The sequence below is a fragment of the Gracilinanus agilis genome, chromosome 4 (genome assembly GCF_016433145.1).
Source record: "Gracilinanus agilis isolate LMUSP501 chromosome 4, AgileGrace, whole genome shotgun sequence".
Taxonomy (NCBI): Eukaryota; Metazoa; Chordata; class Mammalia; order Didelphimorphia; family Didelphidae; genus Gracilinanus; species Gracilinanus agilis.
The window spans coordinates 309,343,036-309,368,140 of record NC_058133.1 but is presented as its reverse complement, the minus strand read 5'-3'; the positions used below and the strand labels follow the sequence as shown (position 1 = coordinate 309,368,140).

General features: G+C 33.7%; 1 protein-coding gene across 5 annotated transcripts in view; it reads right to left on the bottom strand.

The window, feature by feature from the left end:
- FAM135A (family with sequence similarity 135 member A) overlaps positions 1 to 25,105 on the bottom strand; it is a 100,904-nt gene that overhangs the window by 22,946 nt on the left and 52,853 nt on the right. For 3 of the 5 annotated variants that reach the window (XM_044676023.1, XM_044676024.1, XM_044676025.1), the window contains 6 exons: positions 22,581 to 24,327; positions 19,917 to 20,077; positions 14,360 to 14,451; positions 13,501 to 13,598; positions 9,785 to 9,936; positions 8,198 to 8,308 (listed from right to left, as the gene is read on the bottom strand). In XM_044676023.1, the coding sequence (XP_044531958.1) occupies positions 8,198 to 8,308; positions 9,785 to 9,936; positions 13,501 to 13,598; positions 14,360 to 14,451; positions 19,917 to 20,077; positions 22,581 to 24,327 (2,361 nt within the window). Of the gene's footprint in view, positions 1 to 8,197; positions 8,309 to 9,784; positions 9,937 to 13,500; positions 13,599 to 14,359; positions 14,452 to 19,916; positions 20,078 to 22,580; positions 24,910 to 25,105 lie in introns of all 5 variants that reach the window. The other 2 variants (XM_044676021.1, XM_044676022.1) reach the window with 1 other exon arrangement.

Here is a 25,105-nt window from a genome sequence, read left to right as displayed (position 1 = left end):
GAAGGGGAAAGGTGGAGCATGAATCATGTACCCATGTTAAAAATGAATATTAATAAATGTTAAAAAAATAAATAAAAAAAATAAAAAACTTGATGAAAGAGAAAAAAAAAACCTATAACGTGAAGGAATTGTGCTAGATGCAACGAGTGATACAAGGAAGAGTAAGATAAACTTTGTTGTCAAGGAATGTATAGTGTAGTATTTAATTACTATGTAGAAAGCATTATGGATAGTTCTGAGGGGAAATAAAAAGGTAATTGTGTTTCTAACATCATGGAGTTAATAATATGACAAAGAAGATAAGACATATATTTGTATATTTAGTAATTTAAAATATAGTTACTATGGAGAATACTCATAAGCAATACAATTCAAAGAAAATAATGAAAGTGCAGTTAAAAGGCATAAAAGTACTAGAGGAATTTTTGAAGATAGAAAATTTACTTCTCTTTAAGGAGCTGGTTTCTCTTATGCACCCTTCACTATTCTTGTTTTTATTTCCCTATCCTGTTCTTTTTCCTGGTTTAGGATTCTGGAATTCTTAATAGGTATATTGTATGAAAGGCAGTTTGATTGAATTATAGAACTTTCATTAGAGTTGGTGAAGAAATTAGAGATCATATAGTCTAATTACCTAATTTTACAGAGAAGAAGCAGGCCCCAAAACATTAAATGACCCAAAGTCATAAAACGGGTTCCTTTTTTCCTATCCAATCCCCTAGTCTTAAAATAAAAACAAAAAACCAATTTTGTTTCTTGGTATTAATTTATAATTAATCCCTAACAACTCTAAAGTGCTCTCTTTTATAATAACAAAACTTGAACAAAATCTTCTGATATACTATGATTAATTTCGAATTATTTCTTATCTAATCAATCTAGCACCTGAAAATTTTTTTTTTACCAATTATATGTAATAAACTTCCACATAAGTCTCCCCAAATTATATGACCAAATTTGTTTCCCTTTCTCCTTTCCCTTCCCTCCTCCCAGAGCTGGCAAGCAATTTGATCTGGGTTATACATGTCTCATCATAGCATCTCTTTAACAATAAGAAGAAAACATATCAGTCATCCAAAAACAACATTTGGCATTGGCCTGATTTTGCCCTTAAGAAGCAGCTAGGTGGCTCAGTGGACTGAGAGGCCTAGAGACAGGAGGTCCTGAGTTCAAACCTAGTCTCAGACACTACCTAATTGTGCAAGTCATTTATGCCCAATTGCCTACCCCTTACCATTCTTCTGCCTTGGAACTAACACCTAGTATCAATTAATAGACAGAAGGTAAGGATTTTTAAAAAAAGACAACTTGAGTACTATTTTCTAAACAAAACCTTTCCTGATCACTCCAGCTAATAGTACACTTCCCCTTCTAAAACTACCCTTTACTTATTTCGTACATATTTCTACATGTACCTGATGTCTCTATTAGAACATAAGATCTTTAGCAGCAGGGACTGCTTTTACTTTTGCCTTTGTAATTCCAATGATTAGAACAGTAGTGAACACATAGTTGGTACTTAAAAAACGCTTGATTTCTGTTGTGCTCTATGATGGTCATCACTTACATCAGTGATTCCCAAAGTGGGCACTACTGCCCCCTGGTGGGCGCTGCAGTGATCCAGGAGAGAGGTGATGGCCACAGGTGCATTTATCTTTCCTATTAATTGCTATTAAAATTTAAAAAAAAAATTAATTTCCAGGGGGCTAAGTAATATTTTTTCTGGAAAGGGGGCGGTAGGCCAAAAAAGTTTGGGAACCATTGACATCATTACAAGTCTCTGTATATATAGCTCTAATGGTTTTACTTTCCCCACTCTGAATTTTCCCATATTTATGATATTTCAGTTTCTTTTGAAGCAAAGCTTGAATTTTCTCTCATTTGCTTAAAACTCTATCCCTTTTCCATTATCAATTAAAGGCTAGCTTTGTGAGATATTATTTTAGAGGTAACAGATTGATCTTTGTTTTTGTGGAATATGATATTCTATTTTTTCCTTTGACACCTCATTAAAAAGGAGTAGTCTTATGTGATTTGGCCTTATTTTGGTTACAATGTTAAGGACTGACTTTTTTTTGCTGGTATGCTTTGTTATCTGACAGCAGGATTTTAAGGTGGACCACAATATTTCTCAAGGAGTCTAACTTGGGGGCTTTTCTGCTGGTAGTTTGTGTAGTCTCTCAATTTGTTTCTTTACCTGTCAGTCAACAAGCATATATTAAATGCTTACTGTGTTGCCAGGCACTATCCTAAGTCTGGAAATATAAAGATAATAATAAATGACAATAATTCTTGCCCTCAAGGAGCTTATACTTTAATGAGAAGACAACATAAAAAAAGAAGTTGAAAAGTGGGCTGGGGTGGGGGTGGGGGATGAGGTTGAAGTGGGGAAAAACAGGGAAAGAAGATGCTCACATGGAGTACCTGTAATTTACTTTTCAATGTGTAGAGATGGGATAGAATGAAGTTTCAAGTTGAGAAGGCTGTTTGTTCCCTATATTGTGGAGAAAGAACTTTAGAGTCAGTAGTAAAATAGAAAGAAATGTTACTTCTAGGAAATTTTCCTTAAGTATGGTACTGAGGAAAAATTTTAATTCTTATCTTTTTGCACTCTATTGCTTCAAACCCAGTATCCTTGGTTTATAAAGATCTCATGTGTTTTTCTAGTTTATTTGTTTTAATTTCATTCAAATAGCTGCATTTTTGGATTCCAATTCTGCCATTCTCCTTTTTTTTTGAAATCTGTTAAGAGTTAATCAACTGTTCTTTTTTCTTTTAATTCTATTATTGCTCTTCAGAATTTTTCTGGAGGTTCTCCTAATTGCTTCATTTTAATTTTGGGGTGGAGCATCATATAGTATTTACTTTCTTCTTCCTAAGCAATCTTCAGTAAGATTTTCTTCCATCCACAGTACTTATTTATTATATTGGCTCCTTTCCCAGTAGTTTTTCTTCATCATTCCCTCTGATTGTTTTTATGTGATATCTTTCCTGTAACTGGCCTTAACAAAAATCCCTTTCCTCCAATACTAAACATTGTTGGAACTGGAGTGTTTGGCTTTCTTCCTCATTAATGGACCCTGCCTAGGTCTCTTGAATTTTACAAGTTCTGTGACCTCATCTGGCACCCAGTGGGGACATCTGGCTGTATAACTGCCCAAGGAAGACTCAGGCATCTTTAGCTGAGCATAATACCCTTTACTTGATTTCCACTGTTAGAAGCTTCTATACATGAAATTCCCTACACCAATGAAACCATAGGTCTGGATAAAAAATGTAGATGTTATTATATAAATTAAATACAAATTCATTCAAAGGTATCACTAAATTTATTGAAACTTTTTTGCCAAAATAGAAAGTAAATGGGTATGGGGAAAACAAAAACAACAACAAAAATGACTTTGCAGATAATACTGAGTAAAAGGTTTGCTCTGTAGAAAAAGAGTGATAAGGAAATTTTCCTCTTTCCCTTTTAGAGACAATTTTGCATTTTCCCTTATCCCTTATCCCTCTATTCCTACAGCTCTCTTTTCATAGAGCCCTTCCTTAGGGTATGATTAATTTATTCTATATTTTTGGTGTGCTAAATCTGTTAAATTTATAATTCATCTCAGAAGTTCAAATAGAAATCTTTATTCAGGAGGAAAAATGATAGAGGGATTTTGCCTATTCTAGAGGGGGTATTCCAGGCTGTACCAGAGATATGAGATTGGTTGTTCTAAAGACTAAAATCAAGGGAATTCCAGACTTTATGGCTTTTAGAAGTATGGGCAATAAAGCAAAACTAACATGGAATCACAATAGGAATTTATGAATTTAAAAAATGGCTGATAAGAGGGATAAAAATAAAAGGCAAGTAAGAAAAAGTCTACATGCATACTTATTTTGAAATAGTTTTCCATTGATCTAAAATATGATTTATGGCCAATAAAGTGAACTGATTTTATGTTTTGCTAGTAAGTACTGTTGTGAGGAAGATTAGATTAGTTAGTAATTAAGAATTAAGGTGTATCTAGCAGGAAGGAGCTGGAGCTGGGAATTCCAAGATGGAATGAAGGAGCAGGAAGAAATGACTTGTGCTCTGAGAGGGACTCCATTAGGGGTTAGCCCAAACTGTGGTTAGCCCTGGGAGATCTCAGAGTAAAGGACACCCTGATTCCTGATTTCCCCTGGGATCCTGTGTGGTGGTGGCATCTAGCAAAGAGGACAAGATCTACAGTGCAATACCAAGGGAAGAGGAGAAGTTTGGGATCTGGTGGACAGTGTCTCAAGTACACCCTCTCAACTTGGTACCTGAGATCACCTTGGCTCTTGGCATCCAGAGATCATCGGTGGATTACAGCGAGAACCCCACAGCCACATCAAGCCTGACAGGACCAGGTCTGAGGCAGTCACCCAGAGACTTCATTACTGCCCTGCCTGCTTAGATCTTTAGATTAGAGTAGGGGAATCCTCCTTTTCCCTGTGGGTTTTTGGTCATTAGGTTTTAAGGTTTTAGAGTAGAAATCCCTTTCCCACCTTTTAGTTGTACATAATTAAAACCTGTTAACACCTTTTACCTTGCCTGTTGGATTCAAAGCCTCTGGCCCAGGGTGACAGTTGATCTACAGCCATTTTGTTAGTTAACAGCAGCATAGCTGACCTCTGGTCTCCCTAACCTGGTCTGGTCTCTCCTAAACCCCAGTGTGTGTACCCACAACAATTTAGTTTTATTTTAACATCCCTGGTGCCCTCCATTACCTATATTTTCTACAGTACTTTAGGGAAGTTATGTGGCATCTTCCTAAGCTTAAATCTTTCCCTAGACACTTACTAACTGTGTAACCCAGGGCAAGTCACTGATCCTTGTTGACCTTAGTTCCTCATCTGTAATATGAGGCTGGAGAAGGAAATGCCAAACCACTCTATCTTTGCTAAGAAAACCCCAAATTGGATCACAAAGAGCTGGATACAAATTAAATGAATGACGTTTAAGCAACTAGTACAGAGCCTAGAAGACAGTAGTTACTTAATAAATTCTTGCAGATATAAAACTAGTCACTGTTGGAGAATTTGGAGAGGACTGGTTTACTAATTCACTGTTGGAAGATTAGTATATTTGCCATTAATAAATCAGTACAATCACCATCCTGGAAAGCACTTTGAAATTATGCAAACGAAGTAGAACTGATATCCATATCCTTTAGTTCAAAGGGTAGTAGCCATATCTTACAAAGAGGTGGCTGATTTAAAAAAAAATTTATATTATTGTAGCACTTTTTTTTATGTTGGCAAACATGGAAACAAAGTAGATGCCCACTGATTAGGTAAAAGACTAAAAAGTGGTATATGAATGTAATGAATACTGTTAGAAGTAAAAATATGATGAATACAGAGAACTATGGAAAGATTTATGTGAACTAATGCAAAGGAGTAAACAGAGTCAAGAAAACTATACATAATGACTAAAATAATACAAAGGAAAAGAATAATAGTCACAAAACAAATGAAAATGAATATTGCAAAATACCAAGGTAGATAAATGGGAAGACACTTTCCCCACTGTACAAGATTCACTAGTGTGGAACATTGATTATGTTTTTCTATATACTGACTAGTTTTGCTGATTTCTTTCTTTTTTTTTTTTTAAATCTTTTGTTGTATAGAGGAGCAAAGGGAAGAGATGCAAAGGAAGATTTAAGTAAGATAAAAACAAAACATCAATAAAAGATTATTTTAAAAAAGTTTTATGTAGTGTAATGTATGTATAATATATATCACATAAACACACTGTGTGTAAATAGTCTATGGAAATGCTATACCAGTATATGGCTAAGTATAATTGAGATACTTAAGAGGTGCAGGAATTAATGTGTTGGCTCTGAAGCCAGGAAGACATTCATTTGAATACAATCTTAAATGGATTTACTAGATGTGTGACCCTGGGCAAGCAACTTAACCTTTGCTGCCTCAGTTTTTTCATCTATAAAATAGTACCTATCTTCCAGAGTTATTTGAAGATAAAAATCAGATAATATTTATAAAGTACTTTGTAAACATTAAATTGCTATAATTATTATTATTAGTAGTAGTAGCAACAGTAGCAGTGATAGTAGTAACAGTAAACAAATATGTGGTATTTCTTTGGGATTTCTAGTTGCTTAAGCCTTAAAAAAAAATCCCTGGTGCTTGCAATATAATTCAAGAAGCAGACTCTATTTGCATCTTGACATGAAACAAGGAAAGTAGCATGATCCAGAGGAACAAGCTCCTCTGGGACTTGCTTCCAAATCTGAAACTGACAGAACTGTAGTATGAAAAGTTCCCATTACTAACTGCAATAAAAAGCATCTTACAATCATCACTTTATTTCTTGAAGATTTTTGGGTGTTTATCTATCTGACATTAAAAATATTTGATAAAAGCTAATGATATCTAACTGCCTCTACTACTGTTTCTCAATTTTGGGTTCAATATAACATAGCTTTTCCATGGTCAACAGTAGTACTGCTTTGCTGATCTGGTTTCAAATAGGTTTATTAAATCAAAACTACTGTATCACAGATATCACCAGTCCCTATCAATTTAAGAGTCAATCTTTATAATTAAAACACTGTTTTGGTACAGGAAATCTTTGACTTATGGTGATTCAACTTCTAGTGCTCAGCCATAAATTACATCCATGCTATCAACTTACAGTACTTACAGCAGGCAGGTAGCACACAAATGCACTTATATCAATCTGCTTCCTGATGCATGCCACGTAAGGCTCTCCTTGGCCCCCAGTCTCTCTCCCTGCCCTGCAGAGCCTCTCTCCCTGGGGGTCTCTTGGGTCCCAGCCAGCACCAGCACAGCCCCTCCCTGGGGGTTCTTGGGCTGTTGCTCAAGTGGAGGGAGGGAGGGGGCAAAGCAGGGATAAAAGGGAAGAGGGAAGGAGACAGAAAAAGGTATCAGACCAAAGGAGACTGTCTTGTGAGTATAAAATATAAGATATGGGGGGGGGCTGGCAAACTGTCTCTGAAGGCAATTTAAAAAAGAATATAAAAAATACGATGAGGCTCAATTACACTAAACAATTACATAGCTTCCCAGCAGGTAACTTGAAAGGATTCTGATTTTTAGTCAAACATTTTAGTACGTTTTAGTTTTATTATTGTATATGTACACATAGTATTCAATAAACCTTTTAAATTACTGATAAAAGGGGGAAAAAACTCCTAACTCAAATTTATCATCTCCTAAATAAATTCTCGTATCTAGTATCAAAATTGAAGTCTATTGCCTACAAATTGGTATGTCTATTTTCCATTCTCTGAAGCTCTTTGAAACTTTAGACTGAGATACTAGAGGAGGTATAAAGCTGGACTTTGGAATTAATCAAAGTACGACCAGTTTCTGACCTGAATATCATCTAATCCTTCAGAGTAAGATAAGTAAAGATAAGTAAGCAGATGAAGGATGGTGGCAGAGGGTTAAAAGAGTCTGGGTAATTGCAGAAACAAAATTTTAAAGAATAATTATAGTTTCTGGCTTGGGTATTATGACACTTGAAAATACAACTTTATTTTAAAAAGTCATTCAGTTCTCTGGAGTTTATCATGCTGACATCTGAATTGATTCCACAAAAATGATGAAATAAAGTAGATTCAAATTCAAAACTAATGATGAAAAAGTAGCAACTTTTAATACTGCTTTAGAGCAATTATGTATACCCTCTAAAAGGCAAGATAGAACCATGACAGAAACTTTAAAAAAAATCTGTAGTCAATGAAATGTAGTATAAAGTGCACTGGACCAGGATTCAAGAGACCAGAGATAAGTCACTTAACCTCTCTGAAGCTCCATTTCTTATGGGGATACCACCAGTGACCCTGATCTACTGCTTAATCTTCCCATTACACATCTTATATGCTCAAGGATTGTTTTATCTAAAAGCAACTTTAGAAATTATCTAATATAACCCAATCATTTTGTAGATAAGAGAATCACATGAGATTATGCAGAGTGGTGTTTTATGAGCTTTATTATAAAGCACTATTCAAATGTAAAGCATTCAGTGCTAAAGAAATTATACTAATCTGATATGATTCTTTTTAAGGCCATCAGTCCACACTGTTAACTGTAACTCGCCCATAAGCAATCTCTCTTGTAAGTATGTTTGTAAGAAATAAACTTTGTTATGAGCATAGATTTCTGAAAATTATTACTTTATACTTGCCTGTTTTCTTACTGAGTTTGTATAAGAAAGTCTGCCTGGGGTCTGAATGGTCTCGACATGTCAGTTGTAATAAAGAACCTGACTTTTTCCACTTTTGCATAAACCAGAGACCTGGAGAGTTATGAATAAAATTAGTATAAGTCTAAAATGTATTCAAAGTTATTGATTTAAGCACATACTTCAGTTAAAAAAAAAACAACAGAAAATTGCTCATCTTTCCACTAGCAGATAGGAAAAATTTAACATTCGTACCTTTAAATATCCATTAAAAAATAAGCCCATCAAAAAACTGTATTAATTAGGCTAAGAGGCTGATGGGAGACCAGTTCATAATGCTAGCTAGATAAACAATGTGGCGGGAAGAAAAAAGTACTGAGAAGTTGTTGTTCAGGAACTATTTGCTTATTAGCCACGGAGAGAAATAAAAGAAAAACAGATCTTAAACACACTGGAAAATGAAAGTGTGGATAATGATTTCAGTATACAAATGATTAGTGAAAACATTCATTTCAATGAGCAAGTAGTAAATTTTCAGATTATTGGATAGCTTTTAGATAATTTGTATTCTAAATTTATGCTAATTTTTCGATATCATTAATTCTCTATATTTGTATGACATATTTCTTATAAAAATTAGATACTCAAATTACCTACTTGCTGATTTTCAGATTGTAGAAATTTATTGCCATTTACTCTTTTGTAAGTGTTTATTATGTTAGTCATCAGAATTTGTAAGTTCTCTGCTCATAAATTTTAAGAAAAAGAGATAAAACTCAAAACTAACTTTATATCCATTAAGAATTGTTGGGAAAAAGATTGAAGAAACTCAAAATATTGAGTCCTACTCCCATATGCATTATATTTTAGATTAAGTAAAATTTACTTTTACTATTCTTCTTCACCGGAAAAACCTAGAGTTAGTTCTGTAAATATGTTGACTACCACCAATTTTTTTAAGTGAATGAAAGAAAATGGCAGAGTTTGCATATGAAAGAGGCAAGAAAGTTAAACAGTTTTATCCATAAGAAAGATTTAATCTAAAAAACAGAATATGAAAGAAAAATCTCTTCTCTCTAAAAGATAAAATTCTCTCATCCTAGAAACTATTTAAAACAATCTTGGATTACAATTTTCTACTAAAGTCTTACCTCCAAAAAATGAAGATTCTTATCTTAACATTTCAATGACAAAATATTTTATGGTAGAACTTTTATACCATGAAAAGGAAAAATGGAACTGTGTGATCTTAGCTGAATGCATTTATTTTTTCTGTAATACACTATTTTAATGAAAATATTTAGAAGAGGCAGTATCACATAATAAAAAGGGTTAAATATGAATTTTGCCAGTTACTAAATAAAACGAAAATATTTTTCTCAAATAATTTTTTGGTTTATTACATATACTTTTGTGGGGTACAAAGCAGTAAAACAGAAAAGAAGCTAGTTTCTCTTGTTCAGGTTACATATTGAAAAAATAAAATTCTCATTTATCAACATATGGACATTAAAATATCTAATTTTTATTTAATTAAATTCTCTCTCTAATCAAAACATTTTTAAAAATTCAGAATGCCAAAATTTTTACCTGTATTCACAAGAGCACTGCTATTGTAGAGAGTACCAAGGTGTGGTCCAGACAGAGACAGAAAGGTATGAAGTTTGTTGAGGTAATATTTAAACCTAGGCCTCGTAAGCACTGAACGGATTATTAAGTTGCCCAAGGAATGTCCAATAAAGCTTTAAGAAAAAAAATTATATTGTCTTCAAATGTATTAGTTAAAAAAATAAAACAATATCTTAAAATATAAAGAAAAAACAAGAGTAAGAATGAAAAGATTTCTAATTTTAGTCCAATTGTTATTTCACAGATACAGAGACTGAGACCTTGAATGATTAAAAGACTTGCCTGATGCTACAGAGTTCTTGTTATATTTACTAATACCAGCAAGTGATGCTACTTGGAACTGATCTAGACTGCAATATCACTTCCTGAACAATTCAAAATTTATATTATTTTGCTATATGTGCTCTAAGGAGGCTTTGTGAAGAGATGCAGTTTTTAACCAAATGCTGTAATTGCTGAGAAAATATTTTAAAAAGAAAACTAAACTGAATAATTTTGTCCAGCAGATGATAAAAATAAAAACAAAATGGAGCTAGGATTACTGAGGAATTATTAGATTACAATTACCTATATAATAGCCAGGACAGTAGAGTTACTGGTATTTGAAGGTGTAAAATAAAAATGCTTATCTTTCTTTCCATTCCTTACCAATAATTAAATATTTAAAGATTGTACAGTTATTAAATTACCAATACTGTTTATACAACACTGGTAAAATACAGAGTAGTTTCTACAATAATAGAAGTTAGAGCATTTTGTTTCAGTATGTTTTAAATAATAGTTCAATGATTCAAATTAAAAAAGTATATAGATTACCCACTTCTTTATAACAATACCTACTTAGTAAAATTTGATAAAATTCAGGAGAGCTCTTAATTGGGACATTTACTTCCCTTTGAAGAAAAAATATAATTTGGAGACCTCCCTTGAAGCAGATAGAAGGGAATCAATGAGAACTTGTTAATATAAGTTTATTAAGTTGGTTATTCTTGATTCCCCAAATGAAGAATCTTTTATTTTAAATTAATTATAAAATATTTTGTGGTGGAATTAGAACTTTTGCACTATAAAAAAGAATGATAATTCTGTCATCTTACCTGAATACATTTATTTTTTCTAGTACATTATTTTAATATTTAGAACAGGCAGTGCAATGTAACAAAAAGGGTTACATGTAAATTTTGCCAAATACCAAGTAAATATGAAAATATTGCTTTTTTCAAATAATTTTATTGGTTACTATATAGAATTTCGGGGAGCACAATGGGGTAGGAATAAGAAAACTAATATGAACATATAAGCATTAGTTTTTCCTTTTTTTTTTTTTTTAAACCCTTAACTTCTTTGTATTGGCTCATAGGTGGAAGAGTGGTAAGGGTGGGCAATGGGAGTCAAGTGACTTGCCCAGGGTCACACAGCTGGGAAGTGTCTGAAGCCAAATTTGAACCTAGGACCTCCCGTCTCTAGGCCTGACTCTCAATCCACTGAGCTACCCAGCTGTCCCATAAGCATTAGTTTTAAAGTAGTATATGAGAAGTATAATTTAAAAGAAACATGACTGAAAAAAGGAAATCCCCTTTCTTAAAAGAATCTAAATTTCTCAAGGACAAAAGTATGGATGCATAAAATATTTATGCAGGGAAATCTGTCACATGCTTCTGATGATGCATTCTCTATTAAAGGCATTACTTAGCATTTGAAAGATGCTACAGTGACAATGTCCCACGTCAGAGGCTCCTTTACTAGAAGTTATTGTCATAGAAATTTTGCTTTTCTTTGAACTCTTGTTAACATATTAACTAGCAAAACATAAAGAATTTAAAGAAGCTATAGGATAGCTAGCAATCGACCTAAGCCAGGTGATTCCTAACTTTTTGTGGACAAGAGTTTACTTGCTTAAAGCTCTGTAATTCATAGTCTTTCAACAGAAGCTATATACTTCTGGAGTAGCATAAAGGCAGCAGGGCCAGGAAGCAGGTTCCAGATACAATTACCTCTAAAAAAACACCAATACTTCGGGAAAAGGGATAGCTATGACTCTGAGAACCAGGTTCGAGTATGTGAGCAAATAAAATTGACTGGTGAATCCTTAACATGGTTTGAGAGTAGATATGTTATGGATACTAACGAAACTAAAGTACCAGTCTTATTTTACTTAGAAAGTGTCTTTTTGTATTCAATTAATATCTCTTTTGTGAATTTATGAGACTTCAAGTAAAATAAGGGAGCTACACTTGGCAAAGGTTTTTTTCAGGAGAATTTGGAAACATGTTCTTCTGCAGTCTTCCTTGCTCTTTATTCCATGTTAATAATATATAAATGCTGATAAAAAGCACCAGGATACATAAAGCAGAGCTGGCTCTTCTTCTTGGACGGATAGCGTTACTCATCCTGTCCTATCAATTGTCAAGTCTTGCTTTTCCTACATTGACAGCATATCCTGTATCTGTCTCTTTCTCTCCATTCAGAGGGGCACCATCTTAGTTTACCCTTAAATTAGCTCTTGCCTCAGATACTACAATATTTTCCTACTTGGTCCCTCTTCTTGCATCTCTCTCCAATCCATGTTTCACAGAGCTACCAAACTGAAGATCTTGACACACAGGCCTGTTCATTTCACTCTTCCATTTTTATAATCAAGAATTTTCAGTAGATCCTTGTTACATTCAGTGTAAAACATAAATACCTCCGATATTTAAAGCCTTTAGAATCTGGCTCTGATCTGTCTTTTCAATCTTATTTCATTCACATCATTCTCTCTTCTATATTCTAGCCAAACTGGTTTACTTATTATTCCTTGATATGTGATATTGCATGTCTCTGTTCCTTCGCATACTCTTCCCCCATCACGTTAAGTCTAGTATATTCTCTCTCTCTTTTATACCTAAAATTCTTAGATCTCTTCAGGTCTTGGTTGAAGCCCACCTCCTAAATGAATAAGGTCTTTCTTTAATCATTCCACTTATTAGTGCGCTACCACAAATAATTTTGTATATATTTTGTATTTATTTATATCACCATTTGGAGAAGGCCTTTCCCTGCTTCCTCAGCTGTGAATGTCTTTCCTTTTGGGTAGTTATCTCCCCCTATGTGAGATCTTTAGGGTAGGCAGGAGATATTTAAAAAACAAAACTTTATACCACAATGCACAGAACACAGTACCTGCCATATAGGAAGTATATAATCATATAATATGGTTGGTTGTGTATATATAGCTGCCATCCTGCACACTCCCTCCCACCCCCCAGCACTAAGGTATAATTTAAGCTCCTAAAGGGTAAGAGTTTTGATCTTTGTATCTCTAGCACAGTGTCTTTCACACAGTGAGCTTACTGAGCTGAACTGAATTCAAACTAGCTGGGGTAGAAACAATTAGTGTGTCCTTTATTCATGTCTTTTCTGAGGTAGGAAGATTTATCTTCTTGCTTACACACTGAAGAATTAAACCCACTGTGGCAAGTGGTAGTCATGGAAACTGGATGCTCTACTCTTTCTCCCATTTTATTTGAATGTACTTGTTACTGAACTGCTTTTATGGCATACTCTCAAACGGTTTTGTTTCTATTTTTAAAGAGAGTTTCTTTTATGTTATATAGTTAAGCACAAAAATACTATGAAACCAATTCATCTTTATGTAATTTGTACAATATTAAACAAGTAGGCACAATATTAGTTACCTGATTTTTGAAACTGTTAAACTATAAATCTGAATATACTGTATTATCTCATCAAGAAGGCGATCAGTCATGCTATCAAAATCTGCAAAGGTATCATTCTAAAGAAAAGCAAAATGCATAAATTAGTTATATTGCAACTTTAAATAATTTAAAATGTATATAGCAACTTCTACTTCACTTTAAAATACACGTTAAAATCTGGTCTCTCTATGGTTCACTTTTTTTGGGGAAGATAACACTAATGAATTTATATTGTGGTCAAATTGGTAAGAAGACTGACTTTTGGTCAAAACATACCATGCAATCATAAGACTGAGGGCTGAAAGTGCCTTCAGAGATTATCTTGTTCAACCTTTCATTTTATAACTGAAGAAACTGAAGACCAAAAAGTTAAGACTTCTCTAACATCACAAAGATAATAAGCAGCAAAGCTAGGATTTGAAATCTGTTTTTTCTGTTTGTTTGTTTTGTTTTGAGCATCTTTTAAACACACTCATTCTATTTCCAGGGGGAAAAAAAGCGAATTTTTTTTTTTTTTTTTTTTTTGGTGAGGAAGGGGTTGCCCACTTGAAGTAAATTGAAAAATGGTTAGCATAAGAAGTTATAGTTGCAAGTTTAACTAATGGGTTCCATCTAAACATCTAAAATCAGGAAAATTAAGCAGAATCTGCTTAGTAATTAGATGTAACCAATGGCTAGATTTTTTGATGTGTAAAGAGATTAATGAACTAGCAAGTTAAAAAGAAAATTTGGTTCATATTATTTTATGAAATTTAGGAAAAAGTTTTCAAATATCTAGGAATGAGGTTATAAAAGAAACACTTTTAATATGATTTCCTAAGAAATGGTCACATCATACCTGATTTCTCTCAGACATAAGAAAATCTATTCGTCCTCCAGGCAGTCCAAGTTCAATATATGTTTTAACTAACCTAAGGTCTGCACTGTTACCTAGAAACAGAAAAATTCATATTTAAAGAAATAGTACAAGTATAAAGTACAGTATCCCTGTATTTTTCTAATTTGTGTGCAATTTAATGGCCTGTATTGATGTTAGTGAGCACAGTTTTTTGAAATTTCCTTAACTTTTAATGCTTCAAAATCAATAGCCAGAGTCTAGATAATGTCTATCAATACTAAGCAAGCTAGAAGATTTGAGCTATAACATAATGATAACATTCTCAACTTAATAGTATATTTCTCTTTAGCTATTCCTGCTGTCTTTGTTAGGGCTGACATACATCAAAATTATGCTTTGCAGCTATCACTGGTTATGCTGGGAATGACCTTTAACTACTATAGATCATTAACAACTTCATAATACATATTGGAGCTAGTCTTAGCTATGCTACCCTTGAGATGAAGTAGTGATGATTGGGAAGTAGTGAGGCATAGATGAAAAGGACCTTACACTTTGAGACAGGAAGATCCGAGTATGAATTCTGTCTCAAACATGTGACATTGGGGAAGTCCTTTAACTTCACAGCCTCAGTTTCTCTAAGTGTAAAATGAGGATAACAACTGTACCTATTATCATGGGTTGTTGTGAGGATCAAATAAGAAGTACATGTAAAGTACTTTATCAACCTTAAAGTATTATGTAATATAAGCTATAATTATTCTTTCCAAAAGAAATAAAAAATAAAGATCAAAAGATTCTATATTGGGTAGAAACAATCATCTGTTAAAATATGTAGCATACAAAAATATTTATAGCCATGCTCTTTGTAGTGGCAAAAAAACTGGAAAAATGAGGGGGTAACCATCTATTGGGGAATGGCTGAACAAATTGTGGTAGCTGATGGTGATGGAATACTATTGTGCTGAAAGGAATTATGTGAACTGGAAAGACCTCCAGGAACTGATGCAGAGTGAAAGGAGCAGAACCAGAACATTGTACACAGAAACTGATCATTATGGCACAATCAAATGTAACAGACTTTTCTAGTAGTAGCAATGCAATGATTCAGGACAATTCCAAGGGATTTATGAGAAAGAATGCTATTTACATCTAAAGAAAGAAGTGAGTAGAAACCCAGAAGAAAAACATATGATTGATCACATGGTTCATTAGGTATATAATTGGGGATGTTGACTTTAAATGATCACTCTATTGCAAATATTAATAATATGGAAATGGGTTTTGAACAATGATACATGTAAAACCCAGTGAAATTGCTCGTTGGTTCCAGGAGGCAGGAAAAAAAGAGGGGCGCAAAAAACATGAATCATGTAAATATATTCTAATTTAATTAAATAAATAAATTTAAGAAATTTAAAAATATGTACTACACAGTATGAGAACTGTTCTACCTAGAGTCAACACTAAAGATTATTTAATTAAACTTTTTGGTTTTGTAGCCATTAGAAGCACCATGAAATTTATTTTCTTAAAACCTTAAAATTTTCATTTAATTAACTTAGAGCATTTTTCCATGGTTATAGGATTCATATTCTATCCTTCCCATCCTCCCATAGCCAACACACTAATTTCCATATTATTGATATTTGTGCTAGAGTGCTCATTTTGAGTCAATATCCCTAATTATATCCCCATCTACCCATGTGATCAGGCAGTTGTTTTTCTTCTGTGTTTCTACTTCCACAGTTCTTCCTCTGAATGTGGATAGTGTTCTTTCTCATAGGTGCCTCATAGTTGTCCTGGATCATTGCATTGTTGCTAGTAGAGAAGTCCATTACATTCAATTGTACCACAGTGTATCAGTCTCTGTGTACAATGTTCTTCTGGCTTTGCTCCTTTCACTTTGCATCAATTACTGAAGGTCTTTCCTGTTCACATGGAATTTCTCCAGTTCATTATTCCTTTGAGCACAATAGTATTCCATCACCAACAGATACCACAATTTGTTCAGCCATTCCCCAATTGAAGGGCATACCCTCGTTTTCCAGCTTTTGCCACCACAAAAAGAGCGGCTATAAATATTTTTGTACAAGTCTTTTTCCTTATGATCACTTTGGGGTATAAACCCAGTAGTGGTATGGTTGGATTAAAGGGCAGGCAGTCTGTTAGGACTCTGGGCATAGTCATGAAATTTCTTAAATTTCTAACATTGTCTACATGAACTGCTGGTCCAAGAAATCTTAAGGACCAAACCTATGACTATCTTTCCAACTGACTGTAACAGCCCAGATAAGAGCTGAAATAATAAAAATAAAATTAATTCGTCTAACAGAAGGAAAGCAGAAAATTGGGAAAAATTTTTTAAAGAAAGTTTCTTGGTAAGAAGTCTCATATCTAAACTACATAGAGAATTTTGTCAAACTTATAAGAATAAGAGCCATTCCCTAATTGATAAATGGTCAAAAGATAAGAACAGATAGTTTTTTGATGAAGAAATCAAATCTTATATAGGGATTTGAAAAATGCTCTCAGTCATTATTAAAGAAATGCAAATCAAAACAATTCTGAGATATCATCTCACATCTATTAGATAAGCTAAAATGATAAAAAGACAAAATGACAAATACTGGAAGGGATTTTGAAGTAACACTAAGTACACTGTTGGTAGAACTGTTAACTGATCCAACCATTTTGGAGAGCAATTTGGAATTACACCCATAGTTACTGTGTATACCTTTAGATCTAGCATTACAACTGTTGAGTCTGTTTCCCAAGGAAATTGGGGTGGAGGGGGTAAGAATCTACATGTTTCAAAATATTTATAGCAGCTTTCTTTGTAATGGCAAAGAACTGAAAATCGAGGAAAAATCCATCAATTGGGGAATGGCTGAACTAGTTTTGTGGTAGATGGTTGTGATGGAATACTATTGCACCATAAGAAATGATATGGTTAATTTTTAAATAAAGTTGGAAAGGCCTACATGAAATAACAAAGAATGAAACAAGAGAACGTTATGTACAGCTACAGAATTAATATTTGAGAAATAACTATTGAATGTCTATCTCCAGAGAAAGAACTGATAAGTAGACACACAAAAGACATAATTTATATATATATCTTTTTTTGGTTTCATGATGCTTCCTATGCTGCAGGGAGAGAGGAAGGGAGTGAGATACCTGGGAATTTTAATATAACCAACAAACAAATTAATTTTTTAAAAAAGTTGAAATAGTACCCATAAGTTCAATCAATAAAAATTATGAATATCTATTTTCTCCAGTTTTAAAAAGGTCCTTAGGAAAATATCTGCAGAAAATAGGTTCCTGAAAATAGGATTACTTAATACATATAGCAAGTAAATAAAAACTTTAGTGACAAAATTCATTTCAGTTTTAGGAGTTAAAAAGTTTTAATACCAAATTGTGTTGTTGGCTTTTTTGGGAGGGAGTAGTGGGAGATTTATAAGTAGAGGGACATAAAATAACTAGGTCTAGATTGAATGTTCCTTACTTCTTAAGAGATCAGCCACATAGTATGCAATTTAAAATGTAAAAGTGTTTCCCATTTTAAGAAACATAATGAAGTGAACCCATAAAAGAGATCAATTAGGGAATTGTTCATACTACAAAATTTCACATTGTAAAAGGATACACCACAAGTTTCTTTTATTAGTATTTTCAAGTCCTATTGATGCCTTACACAGTTTCTTTAAACAGAATTCCTTTAGCTTGGTTCAAGTATTTGATTACAAATTATCAGCTGAAGAAAAAGCATGTATTTATCATAGAAACTGAGTCACACACCTTTAATGAACAAGTTTTTGAATTAGTTAAATGTTAAAAAAAAAACCCGACTACTTTGTAATATAGTAACATTCGACTTAGCTTGAAATCAGATTTTTAGTAATCTCTAATGTACAGACCCTGAAAATTCAATTTGTTTCAACAGTTACTAAGTAGCAACAATAAAAAATGTATTATTTTAAAAGGTCTCTAAATGTATCACAAAGTGCTAGTCATTATGCTTTTACTTAAAGCCTGGATGGCTTCTTAAAATTCTTTTTTTTTAAATTAAGTTTTATTGATATCTTTTGTTTTACTGATGTCTTTTTTTTTTTTAAACCCTTAACTTCTGTGTATTGACTGATAGGTGGAAGAGTGGTAAGGGTAGGCAATGGGGGTCAAGTGACTTGCCCAGGGTCACACAGCTGGGAAGTGTCTGAGCCCGGATTTGAACCTAGGACCTCCCATCTCTAGGCCTGGCTCTCAATCCACTGAGCTACCCAGCTGCCCCTTTACTGATGTCTTTTAAAGTCACATTTAAAAATATAGGTCCCTCTTCCTTGCCACTGAATCTCACAGCAAAATGAAATCAGTGGATATAGTAATCATGTCTGACATGTATGATATTTGTACTTAGTTCCCCTGCTCTCCACTGAATTGTTTTATTCTTTACCCTCTACAACCAATGTTGATCAAATAATTATTCTACCTATCTTTTATTTTTAAACTCTTACCTTCCACCTTAGAATCAATATTGGTTCCAAGGCAAAAGAGCAGGAAGGGTTAGGTAATAGTAGTTAAGTGACTTGTACAGAGTCACACAGGTAGGAAGTGTCTGAGGCCATATCTGAACCTAGGACCTCCCATCTCTAAACCTGCATCTCAATACATTGAGCCACTCACCTGCCCCCCCAACCTATAATTTTTAATCATTCTGGTTATCTAGTTTTCTCTATTATAACAAATTAAAAAAGGCACATTTGAATATGATTGGGTCATTAGAGACAGACTAATGCAATTACAAGTAAAAGCTGATAGAAGGTGAAGAGAGGCGAAAAAAAAACTTCAAAAAATGGAAGTGGAAATCAATTTTCTAATATAGTTCAGTATAAAGATCATATGTTAATAATGCTGATTGAGTCATAAAAAATAGACATAAGTCCTCTATTAAGAACTAAGGAAGATGCTAACTCAAAATGACTAAAATAAAGTTTTGATAACCAGAGTGATAAGCATAAGTCATCTGGAAAATTAACTAGATAATAATGAAAGCTTATACACACACACATATATGTATATATATAACTTAAGATTTACAAAGCACTTTATATGCTATCACATTTGATTTAACAACAACCCTTTGAGGTAGGTACTATCATTATTATTATCTCCACTTTAAGATCAGGAAAATTTAAGTTTACACGACCAGCCCAGGGTCATTCACCAAGTATTTGCTAAGGCAGGCTTAAACTCAGGTCTTTTTCCTAGCTCCAGGTCTAGTACTTTATGCATCATGCTAACAGCCTGAAACACAACAGATTGTCTTTTAAAAGTCCCTTTCCAAAGATGCCCAATCATTGTGGCATTACTATTTATAGAAAATGGTAAACATGTTTCTATTAGATTGAATACATGACATAAAGGTACCAGTATTCTATTTGTTTAAATAATTTGAGAATCCTTTTCTCCAGATAAGTGAGCAAATAATTTAAGAAAACTACCATTATTACTGAGACATTACTAATGTATCAAATGCTATGGTTGCACACACCATCTAAGCCATGGACACAAACAATGAGATGTATTCCATCTTCTGAACCATCATCCTCTTCTATGCTGAAATAAGGTATCGAGGAAGCCAGATGGAGAACATCACTGTACATAAATCCAGGTAGGTTAAGTTGTTTTAATTCTTCCTTTGCCTGAAGGAAACTGAAGCAAAACATATAAATTAATGCTAATAATAGTGTATTATATTTATAATAACAGGAAGAAAACATACTGGGTTTATGGAATTACAAAGTAAATCTAAAAGACTTTTTGAAAAATAATTTGATAATACAATATCATCGCATCTGAATATTTTGCTGATAATATTTCCTTTTCTTTTTGGAAGATTCTAATTCATTTTTTTTTTTGTATTTTAAACCCTTAACTTCTGTGTATTGACTGATAGGTGGAAGAGTGGTAAGGGTAGGCAATGGGGGTCAAGTGACTTGCCCAGGGTCACACAGCTGGGAAGTGTCTGAGGCCGGATTTGAACCTAGGACCTCCCGTCTCTAGGCCTGGCTCTCAATCCACTGAGCTACCCAGCTGCCCGGAAGATTCTAATTCAATCAAATAAAGTGAACTCTTTCAAATGGGAAAACATTTAAGGATACTACTACAAATGAGATCATATTCTCCTAAATATCTAATTAAAATTTTAGAAAAAAAGCTTTGGAGAGACAATTGTTGTATGATAACCCTGAAAGGTTATTTGTTATATACATCTGCTCTTCAAATCTTATAGCTACAACATTTAATAGCTTGGGCTGTATCTATTGTCCATATAATAATGAATGGTAGGAGCAAAGATTATGAAGTGAGATTTGTGTGGCAAAATGAGCATTTGGGAGTGATACCCAGTTGAAGGTGTAATAAACTAATCTTTTAGGGGTTGTAAACACTAAATCTTACCATATATTTAATATTTATCCTTGATCAACAGATTAGAAACCATAACTTTGAATGACAAAGTAGCATTACTTATTGCTTGTCCATCTGTCCTGAGAATATAAAAGGAGAGCCCACATTTTGCAGATGACTGCTGAATGATCTAGGAGAGTGATGGATCTTACGGAGGGCTATGGCTATTTTCAATCCAAAAGAAATGAGTTTTGGAACTCAGAAGGTATGAGAAGGCATGATTATATAGCTCTCTTTTGCACTAATGCCTCCTTAATAATTTAAGTATTGAAGAAGTGTGACAATTTTTCACAAACTTGCATCTACTGTGATTATGTGATATCTCTATTATGTGACATCAACATAAAGGAAGGCAGGGGTCCAATAATCTTGATAAGAGCAAAAATTTTGGTAGTGAATGTAAGGAAAACTTAATCCATTCCTGATGATCAAAACAACAAAATGTACAATTATTTATTTGTGGGGCAATAATATCTTTATTTTAGAGGCAACTAGCCTATTCAAAGGATAGAGTTCAGGACTTGGAATATGGAAGTTCAAATCCTACTTTAGATGCTAGGTTGTGTGATGCTGGGCAAGTCACTTGCCACTTGTCTGTTTCACTTTCCTCATCTGTAAAAAGGCATTAACAATAGCACTTACCTCTCAAAGCTGTTGAGATAAAATGAGATAAGATTTGCAAAGAGCTTTGCAAACATTAGAAGTGCAATGAAAATGTTAGTTATTATTATTCTTCAAGGTGTTTGTGTGGTGAAATAAAAGCTTAAGTAGAAAAAAAATCAGCTCATCTTGGAAGATAGTGCTGGCCTGATTGTCCTGATCTTTCAAATTTTATCTTTAAGTGTTGGGTTGGATTCTACTTGTCTCTCTGATCCTTCTCAGCTCTTCTCCATCAACTTTATAACTTAAGAGAACTAGTATTCATACAATTATAAACTTATGTGGTTCTATATATTTTGTAGCCTTGGAACTTCCTGGTCATTTTCTTGTTGCTACAATGGTGGACAATTTCTTTAGTCCTGAACTTTATTTAGAATATTTGGTTTATTTCTAGGGCAGAGTGGGTAGAAAAGGCTGCTAGTTCTGTATAATGAAAATATAATTCCAACTCAGAATGTCAGCCATAAAATTATCCCTGGAACATTTATCCTTAGGTAGAATGGCTTGCCTATTATCAAGAGAGCAATCAATAACTGTGGGAGCAACCGCTGTCTTTAAGACACATGCAATAGTCACCTCTCCCTTTTCCAGGTGGCTATATGAGGAAATGCTTTTAAGTTACTTTTGTATGACACAAACTAGAGTACAAAATAGGTCTTTATTCCTCCAGCACAATCTGTGGTATTTCTAATACATTCGATAACATATTTTCTACTTCCCAGGATTTCAACTATAACACTTTTATGTATACTGCAAATTTATTCTTGTTCTCTAAAATACACAATTTTCAAAATTGTATTTTTGGTCTGCTGGCCACTTCTGGAAGTAATATATATGAGAAACCTTTTGTTAATATTCTAAGATAGAAATAAGATGCCTTCATAAGTCTAATTAGAAGTAGTTAGCTAAGGCATGAGGTCTGTCAATAGTTCACACACTTATTAACAAATTTAATTCAGCAAGCACTTATTAAATGCACAATGACTCTATGACCTCTAATCTCATTCCTTGAAAAGTTCACATTTATGTAGCTCCATAGAAATATTTTATTAATTTAAAGAAATATAACTATTGGTCTATTACTTACGCTTGTATTTGAGGTTTGGGTGAATTTTCATACCAGGAAATCGATGAAGTAGTGCTGTATGAAGTGCTGCGTGGTTGTTTTGTGATTGCATCAAATTTGCTTTTAGAAGAACACTTAACACTACAAGGAGACTCTCTTGGTGCAGATGGGAAAGATAGACAACCAGGAGTACACACAGTAGGCATATTTATACCATCCCTCAGATATCCACTGTTTATTCTTTCGGCTTGGAGAAATTTCTCTTCTGCTAGACCATGATTGTTCTCAAAGTGAGCACTTATTGCTCCATCCAAAACAGAATTATCTGCTTCCTCATAATACCCATTTTGAACCATTTCTTGATCCTGCTCTTCCTCCTCTTCCTCATGTTGAGGATTAATCATGTCTTTTTCAGAAATCTCTTTCTGAGGGCTAACTGGATTGCTGTGGTCAATAGCACATGTGTCAGAAGTATCCGTGCTACTCTGAGAACCAAAATAATTCTCCACAAGCCCTTGTTTTACAATATCAGTACTGCTGGCTGATGAAAGGTCATTTGTGCCTGTGTGTGTTTCTTTTTTAACTATTGGTAAATTTGCAACCATTTGTTTGAGGTCTAATTTTTCTTCATAAGGTCTATCTTCACTAAACTCTTCATTACTAGAAATTGAACCTGAAACAAGATAAGTGGCTCCCAAATAGGTAAGTCCTGAATTTAGTGTAGTCACTTCCTCTGTAGAGCTAAAAGGTTCATGAGGAATTTGAGAGTTCTTATCCACCACATTAATGCTTGCTTGTGAGCTGTGGCTACTAGAGGTATCGTCAAGAGAAGTAACCACTTGCACTGGATCTTTGATATCTGAATGTAAGGAATTTATGGCTATAGGCTCACTGTCTGAAAGTCCTGAAAATACAACACTCTGCTGCTGCTGCAAAATAATACTTGACTTTTTATCATCATGTTTTGGCAAATTGATCATTCCTAAATTTAACACAGTTTTACTATCACTTAGATGGCACTCAGGTACAATAGATTTCTTAGAATTTTCATCAGGTGACAGTTCATCATCATCTGAAGGTAAAGAATTTATGGATGTCAAAGATGATTGTATTTCACTTAAAGCACTTGTACTCTCTGTACAATGGCTTTCTAATGAAAATTTCATGTTAGAATCTGGTTTTAGCAAAAGCTGAGGATATATTCTTTCATTATTAGCACCTTTTTCTTGAAGGGTTTCAAATATTACATCAGGGTTTGGATGTGTTGCAAAAGAACTTGGTTCACTTTCAACACCTGAATCTGAAAATCTAGAAGAGGCATATGTGACATTAACATCCGGTAACTTAATTGTATCTGTACTTACTGCAACATGATATTCTCTTGCAGAAAGACCAGATGGGTTACCTTTTAATTTACTTAAAGAATCTCCACCACATCGGCACTTAGTTTCTTGTACAATTTCTTTTTCAGAAACTAATCCTTCTTCTATAGATTTAATTTTATTACTAGCTTCTACAGACTGAAAGTTAGGTAACTGAGCATTATCAAAAAATATTTCATCTTGCTGAAATTCTGTCCGTAGTCCTACTGTGACAGTTACTTTCTCTCCTCTGAAAGGATCTTTACTACTTGGTTTTACTTCAATTGTCCTAACTCCTGTTGATTCAGTTGTTTGATGATCATGGCAAGTGTCTGATAGCCCTCCAGATGACAGAATGTGATCCACTTGTGCAATTTCATTATCGTCCTGGGAGATATCAAGTTTACCTGCAATGGACAAATTTGCACAAAGATTTAGGCTGCCAGAGTTCAAAAGGGAAAACTGGTTTGGCTGTATATTTTCAATTTTTGTAGGCTTTTGTTCAGTTCTCTCTGTGTTTGCTGGCAAAAAGCCAACTTCTTTTTGACTTGTCTGTCTGGTGTAGGTCTTTGTCTCATAATTAAGTCCCCTGATTGTGGGATCCGGACCTTCCTTTTGACTATATGAAGGCTTGCCTTCAGAGCATTTAAAGAGGTCCTCTGATGCTGTACTTTTCAAACATTTGTAGCCTACCAAAACCACAGAGTCCTTAGAGTTTTGTCTTATTACTTTTTTGGTGTTTTCAGTTCTCACAGTTCTCATCAGTTTAGTAACCTTAACCTTGGATTTATCTTCATTTTTTCCTTTTAGATACTTTATGAGATGCTTTTCACCTTCTGTATACAAAATACTGGAGGCACCAGCAGGTCTGATTTTCAACTCTGGGCTAGAAAGTCCAGTTACAGGGCTTTCTTCAGTCTCATATTTATCCATTCTATTGGACTCTGATCTCTGAAGATTCTGAATTCCCATCCAGGGTGCATCTAAGTCTTTTATCCAAAGAAAAAAAGATTCAGGTTTAAAACAAGAGAACTCAAATGATTAAGAATGTTTTTTTTTCTGCATATAACTTTCAAATATCCTCAAAATAAATACAACCAAAGGGAAAAATGCTTTAAAATGAATAATTTTTTTAACAAAGTATTAAGTATTCCTGGCTTGCACACATATTTTAATTTGATTATA